The 13,182-nt window shown below is 34.8% G+C and overlaps 1 protein-coding gene across 2 annotated transcripts in view; it reads right to left on the reverse strand.

Annotated features, from left to right (window-relative positions):
• The window catches only part of KLHL1 (kelch like family member 1), a 539,840-nt gene that overhangs the window by 149,756 nt on the left and 376,902 nt on the right, over positions 1–13,182 (reverse strand). For both annotated transcript variants that reach the window (XM_070380850.1, XM_070380849.1), the window contains one exon: positions 7,453–7,639. In XM_070380850.1, coding sequence (XP_070236951.1) covers positions 7,453–7,639 — 187 coding nt within the window. The remainder of the gene's footprint in view (positions 1–7,452; positions 7,640–13,182) is intronic.

The following is a 13,182-nucleotide window of genomic DNA, read 5'->3' on the forward strand; positions in this document are numbered from 1 at the left end:
AACTCTGCTAAATGGTATGTGCCAGCCTAGATGGGAGGGTGGTTTGGGGGAGAAAGGATACACGTATATGTATGGTGAAGTCCCTTTGCTGTTTACCTGAAACTACCACAACATTGTTAATTGGCTATGCCCCAATACAAAATAAAAAAATTAAAAGTTTGCAAAAAAAAAAAAAGATGCAAAAGAAAAAGAAAGACTCTGTTGGAGAATAGAAAAGATGCCATTGTGCCCTCTAATTAAAATACCAGTAAATCTGGGCAAATTGCAACCCAGCGTTTGCTTTACTGGACTTAAATGCTGGGAAAAACACTCCAAGAAAATCTGGAGTTGAATAGTTGAAGAACATTGAGGTGAAACCTGGCACAGACATTGCTGAGTACAAACTCCTGCATTTCTTTAGAGCAGATGTCTATACCTATGTAGGATCTAAAGCATTTGCTTTGGGCCTAACATGAGGAGGGGGGATGAATGATCCAGAGATTTTGCATCAAGCCTAGGTTCATCTAGTCAAAGCTATGATTTTTCCACTTGTCTCATATGGATGTGAGAGCTGGATAGCTAGATAAAGAGTGTGAATAAAGAAAGCTGAGCGCTGAAGAACTGGTGCTTTTGCACTGTGGTGTTGGAGAAGACTCTTGAGAGTTCCCTAGACTGCAAGAAGATCAAACCAGTTAATCCTAAAGGAAATCAGTCCTGAATATTCATTGAAAGGACTGAAGCTGAAGCTCCAATACTGTGGCCATCTGATGTGAAGAACTGACTCATTGGAAAAGACTCTGATGCTGGGAAAGATTGAAGGCAGGAAGAAAGGGGACGACAGAGGATGAGATGGTTGGATGGCATCACCGACTCGATGGACATGAGTTTGAGCAAACTCCAGAAGTTGGTGATGGCAGGGAAACCTGGCGTGCTGCAGTCCATGGGGTTGCAAAGAGTTTGACATGACTGAGGGAATGAACTGAACTGAACTGATGAGACTGTATGTCACAGGTAGTCAGAGTTCTTGGTTGAAGCTGACTCATGCATGCCGGAGGGACGTGTGAAAGGATTTTAATCTAAAATGGAACCAGAAAATATGAAATGGATTTTCTCAATGCATGCACTCTCAGGAAGATGACACAAGAACTCGGAGACTCATTTCTCAAAAATGCCTGATTTAAAAGCCAAATTTTACCAGTGACCATCTTCCAAGAATCTCTTACTATCCTCAAGACCATAAACTACTTTCCTGGACTCTGGCTGGAGCCTGTCCTCTTTGCACTCCTTGCCCATAAATACAGCCCACTCCAAACCCTGAATGGGCTAGCCTGTAGTTTACTAGAGATTGCTTTTCCCAAATTGCAACAACTGTACTATTCTAGTGTAAACCCAATTTCTGGCAATTTCTTAGATTATGTCTGTATTTAGGTTGATACATCTCCAATTATGACCCTGAATACGCCACAGAGTAATGAAATGAACTATAACTTCAAAATAATCTTACCTAATCTTACCCATGGTATAACATTAACATAAATGCCAGAAATAACAATCAACTCTCAAACTTTTAGATGTTACAGTTACTAGCTACATAATATAAAATAAACCTATGAACTATTTAAAGTAATAATAGATGAAATTTTTTAAAAAAACAAATAAGATGAGAACATCAACATTATCATATATATCTCAAAAAAATTCAAAGAGAAGTTCCAGAAATGCACCATGTTGAAATCATCAAGCTAAATTTACAAGGGCCTCTGCTGCTAACTATGATGGTTTAGTTTGTGTCAGATGAACTATCTCTGCAAGAGTAACTATAAGGCAACAGTCTTCAAACAAAAAATTTAGCTGTTTAAAGACATTAGAGACTAAAAAAGATTGTTAACACTTAGGAGGACAAATTCAAAATAGAAAGGATGTGAACTGAATTGAGTCTAACATTCTTTGCCATTTCCCCTTCTCTGCTGCTGTTGCTTAGTTGCTTCAGTCATGTCTGACTCTGTGCAACCCTATGGACTGCTGCATGCCAGGCTCCTCTGTCCCTGGGATTCTCTAGTCAAGAGTAGTACTAGAGTTAGTTTCCATGCGCTTCCCCAGGGCATAAACAGTGGTCTCCTTCATTCCAGACAGATTATTTATCACTGAGCCACCTCTGAAGGACTGATTCACAAGCAGTGCTATTGAATCAAGAACCCTTGAATTACTGGCTGGGCCCGGCTTCTTGACAGCTTTGGGGGCTGTTGTTCTAGTTGTTTAGTTGCTAAGTTGTGTCTGACTTTTTGTGACTGCATAGACTATAGCCTACCAGGGTCCTCTGTCCATGTATTTCCCAGGCAAGAATACTGGAGTGAGTTGCCATTTCCTTCTCCAAAAGATCTTCCCCACCCAGGGATTGAACCCCCATCTCCTGAATTGGCAGTTGAATTCTTTACCACTGAACCACGAGCAGAGCCCTCATGGGCCTGGGGAGACACTAACTGTAGTCCAGCACATCCAAAGTAGTCAGGATTTAGACTCAGAGAAAAGAATGAAAAACCATCATTGCTTGTGTTCTGGGCCTTTGCTAATTTGTAAGATACATAAAAGAGAAGGCAATGGCACCCCACTCAAGCACTCTTGCCTGGAAAATGCCATGGACAGAGGAGCCTGGTAGGCTGAAGTCCATGGGGTCGCGAAGAGTTGGACATGACTGAGCGACTTCACTTTCACTTCTCACTTTCATGCACTGGAGTAGGAAATGGCAACCCACTTCAGTGTTCTTGCCTGGAGAGTCCCAGGGACTGGGGAGCCTGGTGGGCTGCCTTCTATGGGGTCGCACAGAGTTGGACACAACTGAAGCAACTTAGCAGCAGCAGCAAGATAAACAAAGAAAGACAGAAATTCAGGCAGAAAATGGAAGCTAAGATGCTAAAAATTAGATAGAACTGGTTCTTCTGAGGTGAAAATAAAATGGCACACAGGACTGGCCAAAGAATAATGACCTTTCTATAAATAGTGAAGGCAAATCAGGAGTAGGGCAGCACTCACAGATACTACATCTTAGTCTCAAATCACTCAAAGCTTGTTTGGAAGATGGTATTTTCATATTACCTAAGTGTCTGTCAAAAAGAAAATAAATTATTTCTGAAAGAATATAAGGCTTTCCATAATCTGCTTTTGTTCTCTTACATGGTATTCATCATTTGCTCAGAAATTGTTAGGTATGCTATGCTACCTACTAAATGTTTACAGCAAACTTGTAAGATATTTGTTATTCCTTATAAAATGCACAAAATGAGTAAAGCACCTCATAAGTTATTTCTATTGAATTTTATACCATATACTGTAGGCAATTAGTTCAAGAAATTAAAATAAAAATATGTAATAATTGAAAAAATAGGAAACTAATGTCAGTCTTCATTATTACATTTGATGAATAAATACATGAAGAATTCAAAATACAAAAAGAAAAATTCAGTCTCATTATTATTATTGGATGGCATCACTGACTCAGTGGACATGAGTTTGAGCAAGCTCAGGAGGTTGGTAGTGGACAGCGAAGCCTGGCATGCTGCAGTCCATGGAGTCTCAAAGAGTCAAACATGGCTGAATAACTGTGAACTGAAATATGCTCTAAATTAGGATTCCTGGTGGCTCAGACAGTAAAGAATCTGACTACAATGCTGGATCGATCCCCAGGTCAAGAAGATCCCCTGGAGAATTGAATGGCTACCCACTCCAGTATTCTTGCCTAGAGAATTCCAGACAGAGTCCATGGCGTCACAAAGAGTGGAACACGAATGAGTGACTAACATTTTCACTTTCACATACTCTAAATTATATTTTTAAAGATATATTTTTCAGTATATTCCAGTTACGGCAGCGAATCAATCATACTTTCTAAGACATACTGCCAACTTCATTTATGTCTTGATTCTTTTCTCTCAAATCATGTGATTCCCAATTTTTGAATGCTGTTTGTATTGGTGCAAAAGGCATTTGGAAGTGAAAGTGAAAGTCGTTCAGTCCTGTCCAACTCTTTGTGACCCCATGGACTGAGACCCTATGTCCATCACCAACTTCTGCAGCTTGCTCTGGAGCTTGCTCCTAAAATTCTCCAGGCTAGAATACTGGAGTGGGTAGCCTTTCCATTCTCCAGGGGATCTTCCCAACCCAGGGATGGAACCCAGGTTTCCTGCATTGCAGGTGGATTCTTTATCAGTTGAGCCACAAGGGAAGCCCAGTACATAATGGTATTCATATAAATGCCATAATATGAATATCTTGTTGTCCTATGTTCACTTGTGTGTCACATCACTATTAAGTCATAGAATCCCTATAGTCTATGCCACCAAAGTTCCTAGATGGTTTGACCTTAGTCTATAATGCGATGAGGAAAGTCAGCGCAGTTTGCTACAGAGTTCTCTGATGTCCTCTTTGGCACTAATCAAACATGTTGGAATGCCTTGTATTTAGCCTCTTTACATTTAATCACTGTAGTTGCTACAGAAACACAATATAGCATTGAGAAAGGGTAAATTAAACTGGGATTTTAAGTTATACTCCTGGATTTAAATAGTCATCTGATTGCAAAGACTACTCCACTTGGAATATCACTTGCTTTCATGATGTCTAGATTTCAAATCAGACTCTATCTTGCTAAGCCTTTCCCTGAAATGGACTGTGTCTTTCCTCCACTACCATGCTGGCTTTACTTCTCCCCTGGCTATATTTCGGCCAGAAAGGATTTCTCTCTGGTTTTGAAGATGTCATGCTTCTTTAGCTATAAGTCTTCACATCTGATGTATCTCTAGTCTGGAATTTGCTGCCACACCTACTCTACCATTCTAATAATGTGCTAAGCTAGTGTCTAATTATCCTTTAGATTTCAGCTAAGAACAACAACAATGAACACTTTCTCTGTACTTCTCCACTTTCCTAGACTAGACTAGGTTAGCATCCAAGCATTATAGATATTGTACTCACAAACTCATTCTTCTCAAGCTCATTTTATTCACAAATATTTTGTTTACTGTTCACTTTCCCAGATTAACTTGGCAGCTCTGTGAGGTAGGGGTGCATGTGTGCATGCTCAGTTGCTTGTTGTGTCTGACTCTGTGAGACCCCATGGACTATAAACCCACCAGGTTCCTCTAGTCAAGGGATTCTCCAGGCAAGAATACTGGACCGGGTTGCCATTTCCTCCTCCAAGGGACCTTCCCAACCCAAGGATGGAACCTGCCTTTCTTGTGTCTCCTGCATTGGTAGGTGGGTTCTTTACCAGTAACGCCAGATGAGAAGCCCCTGAGATAGGAGTAATAATTCATAATGTTCAACATGGTGCACAAGTTCTTAACACAGAGCCTGGAACAAAATAGATGTGCAGGAAAATGCATCATTGTAGGATCCATGTACTTCCATGTGAATATAAGAAGAAAGGAAGGGAAAGGAGAGAAAAATGCTCTGAAGTTTTGCAATGTCTACAGAAAATCTACAGGGGTCGTACTCATAGCTTATCAATGCTATGGAATATCACCTGAATCCCAGTAATTATGGAACTGAAGAGGAACTCAACAAAATGTTTATATAGCTTCATAAGGCACAATATAAATATGTAAAAAAATTCCAAAAAACACGCTAAGTATTCTATATCATTATATTCTAACATATTGTGTCATTATCATTGTATTGCTTTATTTTTCAAATTAGTCATGCAAAATAAATTCTAATTTTTGCTACGTTTTTTCTTTTGATTTCTCTGCCTCTTTTTACATTTTAATTTCCTTTTCCTCATTATCTTTAAAGAAAAGAAACAACAATTTTAAGATAAAATCCTAATGGTCATTTAGAGATAACACAAGTTAATAAGGTGTAGAAAACACTTTTTAAGTAGTAAAGGCATGATGCAAATACAACGATTATCTTGAAAATGTCCTATTTAAATCTCTTGAAATATTGGCTTCTCTAATTTTCTGCTACAGCAGGAAAACTAGGTTCTCTGAGGTTTGGTATTAAATGTTGGGTTTTCATCTAAGTTTGGGATATATTTAACATCCAATTCCTAAAGGGTTGTGGGTAGGGTAAGAATTCCTAAAGGTTACACCAATTTTTTTTTTTTTTTTCCTGTTTTATCTCTGACTTAATCAGGAATGTTTTTTTAAACCTTTTGTTTTGTCACACTCTTTTAATCCTTTGGACCAGTGATCCCCAACCTTTTTGGCATCAGGGACTGGTTTGTGGACCAGGATTGGGGGGATGATATGGGGATGATGGGAAACAGCTTAACTCAGTGCACTCCCTGTATTCATACTACTTTATGCTATGGCAATTGTATTTAAAGTCACTAAATTTTTAAATTTAAATTAGCCATGTCTTTTGGCTAATTAATAGGATAATGATTTTTATATTAATGTTAATTTTTATATTGATAATTGTTTACTGTTTAATCTTAGCCACAGGCTTGCCTGATTTAATCACTGTTCTTTCTGTTTTTATTTTTAAATGATATGTGCAGAGGTACAAATGGAATTGATCTTATATGGGCATTCTTTCTGTAGAATGCAGTGTTCTTTAAAAGCAAATATCATAAATTTGAACTTAAATTTTTATATACGTGTACAAAATCACTGCCCATTTATCAAATCTGAGACTTACTATAAAGTGTACCTGCTTTTGTTTTAAGAAATGGAAAAAATATTTCATGTGGAAAAAAAAAAAAGAAAATTACACTTAAAAATGATACCTGCTAAGTCAGTACCCTCATTGATAATTGTCTATTTTTTTCGGCTTCTGTGCATGTGTCTGTGGTGTCACCAGTCATGTCTGACTTTTTGCAACGCTATGAATGGTAGCCCACCAAGCTCCTCTGGCCCAGGATTCTTCAGGCAGAATATTGGAGTGAGTTACCGTGCCCTCCTTCAGGGGATCTTCCTAACCCAGAAATGGAAACCAATTCTCTTATGTCTCCTGCGTTGGCAGGCAGGTTCTTAACCACCGTGCTACCTGGGAAGCCCTCTGTTCTGTAAGAGGTTCTAAATTCTTCAAAAGCAGAGACTCTCTATTACATAAATGTTACTCTCAGCAAGCATAGGGCTGACACGTTGCATTTAGAAATAGAAATACATTTTACTTTACTTAGACTAGAATATAAATATACTTACTTAGAATAGAAATACATTTTTCAAGATATCCAACAAATCATTTGGTCTGTGTTTTGTAAGTAAGTGCTTTCAATTTTTTTAAAATTTTATATGAAATCTTGTACATAATGCAAAGAGATAAAAGATTTAAAGATGAAAAAGAAAAAGAAGCAGTAACTACAGATTGAAAAAAAAGGAAAAATGAGGCATCAAAATATTTTCCTAAATCTAAAATTTTAATGAATAAAGCTAAGTTTCTGTGAAGTTTGTTGTTATTACACAAATTACAATAGTAAATTCATGTTATGGTATGATACCAGGTGACTATTATTAAAGATCTGGCACTAAATACCTTTATTGTTATCCATTCCTCCCACAGCATACAGAGTTCCGACTGTAGATTTTCTAGGTTTAGTTCTTGGACTTTGCATTAAAGTTCTTCTTTCTGGCAACAGATGGTACTTCATTGCTTCTAGAATCAGCTTTTGACATTCCAGATCATTCTTAAATAATGCATGGTTTTCTAGGTCTGCCAATATCTGTGAATAATACACATATATGTTAATAATGGTTTTTATAGTATGAGCATATCTAATTAGAAAATTAGAAGCTTAGTAGATTTGATATTGCCCTTCTACTGACAGGGATGAAAAATATAATAAGAATTGATTACATTGAGAAATAAATATGAGTTAAATGCATGGCTAAGAAAAACAGAAAAGATATTATTTTTGATTCCATATTATTTATTATTATTTTGCCATTCAGAGTACAAAGAAACTTCTAAATATCAATTTTCAGTTTCATTTCCTTTTTATAAAATCTGGTCATAAATCAAATATAGTTGCCTTTTTGGCCATAAACATTTCTGGTAAAGTAGATTAAAAAGAAAATTCTTCAACAAATTAAGCCCTAACAAACCTATCATAAATAGTCACATACTTTAATGTATTCCAAGCTACTTTAAAGCTTTTAAAGTTTTAAAAGATATAATAATTTAATATGTTCAAGCATAGTTTTAATCCCTTTCAAATTAAAACAATTCAATAAAAATAGAAAATTATACTCATAACACCTTTTTAATTATGCAAACCATTGAAAAACTTTACTTCAGGCAAAGTAATAGTTTCCAATAGTGAAACTAAAATAAATAAATAAAAATTACCAAAAATTCAGCACCTGAGGGAGACCAGAATTTTATATTATTCCTCTTTTTTTTTTAACTATGAAATGTTATCATCTCCACAAATTCTTTTTCTGTACATTTTTTTGAATATATCCAAAATATCTTTTACTTTCTTCTTTCTCTACCCTTCTTTGCATTTTCTTTTTCCTTGACTCTTTCAGTATCGTATTCTCTTTTTTCGTTCATGAAACCTATTTTATTTCAAGAGAGTTAAATATGTTGCATGGATTTAGAAAATTTATAAGTAGAAACATTAACATTGACTCACTGACCTTTTCTTCTCATTGGTAAGACACTGTACCACATTGGTACATAAATGTTTACTGAGTGAATAAGTTAATAAATGATGACAACATATAATTTAGAAATTGATTTGAACCATAATCAAATAAATTTATTTAACTACTGCAATAAATAAATTACTGTTTGAAGTATAAGAGAGAACACAAAAACATATCAGTTACTTGATTATTCTCCAATTTAAAAAAAGATGCTATGAAGTTAAAAAAAAAGTATTAGAGTTACTAGGTGCTTTGGAAGATGTTTAATTAGAGTCTTGCTTGTACTTTTTGTCTTATATACTAAAACTTTGTTGCCTTCCTACATGTTTCTTAAGGGACTACTATTTTACTTATAAAATATTAATAAATAGAAACATTAATGAAATAGATTTGGGGAAATAGAGGGGCAATTCTTTCTCTGGGACAATAGCAGAGCCCAACAGAAAGAAAAAAGATTTTTCTTTCCTGGCAAGGAGTCAATCCATGAAAAACCAGGAACAAACTCATTTGTTTGCTTAAGGGAATTGTTATAATTTTTAGAATTCAATAAGATGATATATACATTGATGATAAAGTTGAAGGTAAAAGCACTGACCTTATCATCTACTTGAATAACTAAATATGTATCTATTTCTAAATACACATGCAAAGTATATAAGATTTATTTCAAAATTTTTATAAATTAAAAAAAAATTATAAAAGAAAATGAAAGGAATTCTGTAAAAATGGAGTTTCAGAGGACAGTCAACTCTGAGTGCCTAGGTTTAAAATACTTTCAAGTAATAATTTCAAATGGGAAATGAATTTCTTAATGTTGATAGATATATCCATAAAAACATATTATATACTATTTATTTCGAAGTATGTCCTAGAACTTGAAAAAAGAATACCTATATATTTATAATTGATTCGCTTTGCTGTGCACCTGAAACAAACAACATTGTTAGTTGATTATACTCCAATATAAAACACACACACACTCACACACACACACACACACACACAAACAAAACCCCCAAATGTCAATTAAAAATAAAAAGAAAAGGAACTCCTTATAGCTAGAACTTAGATCTCAGACTCTCTAGATCTCACTGCATGTGTGGTTACCCACTGGTTTTGAGTCAGGCTTGTCTTAAATTTCAAATTTTTATTTACAGACTGACTTCTCCAGATCTCTTCAATGCCCAAAGTCCTCACCTATCTGCACATATCACAAATGGTTCGAAATAGAGATGAAGCCAACAGATTTAAAAGCTTTACACAGAGGGCCTGGCAAAAAGATCAGCTGTTAGAAAGAGAGTAAAGTTGGTTTTGGTTTAATGCACCTCTGCTTCATTCTCTCTCCAACTTTCCAGGCCACATGTTCTAGGGCTCCTGAGTAAGAAGGGCTGACACTTCCCTGGACACCCTTCATCCCATCATGAGGCTGGCAAGTTTGCTCTGGCACTAATTACATCCACCAACATCTCCCTGTTTTGTTTCTCGGTTCCACCTCCAAGTGTAAACTGTCTAATCTGATGAATTAAAATGTTCTAAATGATATAAAAGTGAGAAAGCCTTTCTCAGGAAGCACATGGTTTATTTAACTCTGGCCTTTTGAAGAAAATATCCCTGTTTTTCTTGTTTCTTTAAATAAATATCAGCTCATAGCAAGTCCAAAAGGGAAAGAAAAACAACAACAACAAACAAACATGACCTGAAAGATATACAAAATAAACTTAAAATTTGTACTTTATTTCTAAAAAATGACCAAGATATTCTGTATTTAAATGATATTTTCCATTTTATTAACAAATCATTCTGTAAAATTTCTTAACTTTGGTGTACTCAACCAGTTGACAACATTCTTTATTTTGAAAGAAGTTAAATTCTTCTTAATCACTGTACTGTTTTCAAACTGTTTCAAACTGTAACTTGTAAATATTTCTTGCATATGGGTACTATATCACTTAGGTCTCTATTTCATATTCCATGACAACAGTTTTTAGGATTATTCCATTCCAAACTCAGGTCCAAATTGAGAGTAATAGGTAGTTAATCTGTTTCCTAAACTTGAGCTATTTTTAGATTTTCTGAAATGATCAAAGACTAACACAAATTTTGGTCCTCCCTATGCAATAGAAGTTACTTTTTTGTATTTTTAAATTTTTGAGAAACTTAAACTACTCTGACATTTCTTTTGCTCTGTCCCATTTAGAAAAATATATCAATGTTTCAATAATTGTCTACTACTTTGAAACACACTCATGTTTATATACCAGAATTTGTACCGTAATTATCTATAAATCAGAGTTTATTCTTAGGATATTATATACAAATACTATTTCCAGTCAAAGGTAGCATAATATAATTTAGTTTACAAAAAAATATCCTTGGAACTTTATCAATATCTTTACTGTTAGTATGTTCTTACACTTAAGGTAACCAATAGCTATGCCCTTATAAATTAATTGTGTATAAATCTCAAGAAAAAAAAGAAAATCCCACTATGTACAAAATAATGTTTTAGAATATGTTATTATGTAGAAGATATGCCAGAAATAAAAACATCCTGACTTAATATGAAGGATAGCATAGGGTATATTAATAATTAACATTGTGTGAAATACTAAGAGGTTGTTCCATCCAAAGATCCTCATCAGCTAGGCAGCTACTTTGCAAATATGATCTATCTCTCTATAATCTTTGTCATTTTCCTTTGTGAGTAAATAATAACCAGTAAGGCACCCCACTCCAGTACTCTTGCCTGGAAAATCCCATGGATGGAGGAGCCTGGAGGGCTGCAGTCCATGGGGTCGCTGAGGGTCAGACACGACTGAGCGACTTCATTTTCACTTTTCACTTTCATGCATTGGAGAAGGAAATGGCAACCCACTCCAGTGTTCTTGCCTGGAGAATCCCAGGGACGGGGGAGCCTGTTGGGCTGCCGTCTATGGGGTCGCACAGAGTTGGACACGACTGAAGTGACTTAGCATAGCATAATAACCAGTAAGTTGTAACGTAACCCTATAGCTGCAGAAGATAACTGGATTAATAAACATCCAGGCAAACCTCATGCATGATACTCAGAATTGATCAATATTAAAAACTAGAATAATGTATTCATTAAAGCTAGAGTACTCAATAGTAACTCAGAAAGTTCCAGTTACCAGAAATGCTATAAACTTTTAATTAGAATAAAGATGCTCACTACAATTCTTATATTAAAACATTATTGCTTTATTTTTCTCTGCTCAAAGTTTCACTTACTTTATCACAGACTTTAATTATGAAAAAACAAAAAAGAAATGGTTATTAAAACAATATTTCTTTCAAATGACCATTACATTTGTTATTAAAATACAATTTATTAAGATTTAAGAAATTGAATCTCATATTTAGCAATATAAAAATATGTAATATATTTTAATCTGCATTCTTATACATAGATACTAACTCAAACTGCATTTTCCAAAATTATTTATATGAATTTATTTCAAATGCTTTCCATAAATTAGAAATTATGATTCTGAAAATATTACTCCATTAAAATGAAATGTATTATTCAAGTATCTAGATTTGCACTGTTTTTCCAACCTCTAAAGAAGAAAATATTTTTTAAAAATTGTCTTATTTCTGTATAGCTTATAACTTAATGTTTCAAAGAAAATACCCTCTTGGCTAGAATCTTTGTCATGATTCTCTGCAATAACTTGCAAGTATGAGTGCTCCCTTAAATTGTAACTTTGTAACATTTCATCATGGTGATGGCTTAGTTGTTAAGTCCTAGCTGACTCTTGAAACCCATGGACTGTAGCCTGCCAGGCTCCTCTGTCCATGGGATTCTACAGCGAAAAATACTGGAGTGGGTTGTCGATGCCTTCTCCAGGGGATCTTCCCAACCCAGAAATTAAACCTGGGTTTCCTGAATTGCAGGCAGGTTCTTCTGAGCTATGAGGGAAGACCCAACATTTCATCATAAGCAAACAAAATCAAATGCACAAATTATTTGTGCTGTACAACCTACTTTTATTACACAGAGAGTATACAACTTTAATTTTTCAGTAAATCATAAAATATCTACATTGCAGAAATATGCATTATATCTAGACTTCTTAAAATATAAAATAAAAAATATTAGAGAAATATAAATTATAGCAACACTTTTCTAAAATGTTAGTGGCTGGAAGTAAAGACAACTATATTAAAAGGTGTTCTTTAAGTAAAAGTAACATTGTACTGAAAAGCACAGTAACCAACAGAATCTGTAGAAAACATTGCAAATACACCTTTCTGTACCTTATATCTGACTAAAGATCCATTGGAAAATGGAATGCAATGTTGAATACACAAAGAAAGATAAATTTGCACTTATTGTGGACCAAAGAATGTATTAAGTCTTCTAAGACTATATCCTTGGGCTGTCAAAGTTATGAATTTTCTTACATTCATGAGTGACAAAATTTTATATATCTCATATTATTTCACAGTACTTGAAACTCACTTTGCCATTAGGTGTTGTGCTAAAATAATCAACTCACAAAATTTGAAACTATGAAACAAAGTTAATTCCTATTAGAAGTGACAGTCCCTACAGAACAAATGACAGCTTCATACATGGTCTTTCAAGTTTTCT

This window comes from Bos mutus, chromosome 12 (genome assembly GCF_027580195.1).
Source record: "Bos mutus isolate GX-2022 chromosome 12, NWIPB_WYAK_1.1, whole genome shotgun sequence".
Classification (NCBI taxonomy): domain Eukaryota; kingdom Metazoa; phylum Chordata; class Mammalia; order Artiodactyla; family Bovidae; genus Bos; species Bos mutus.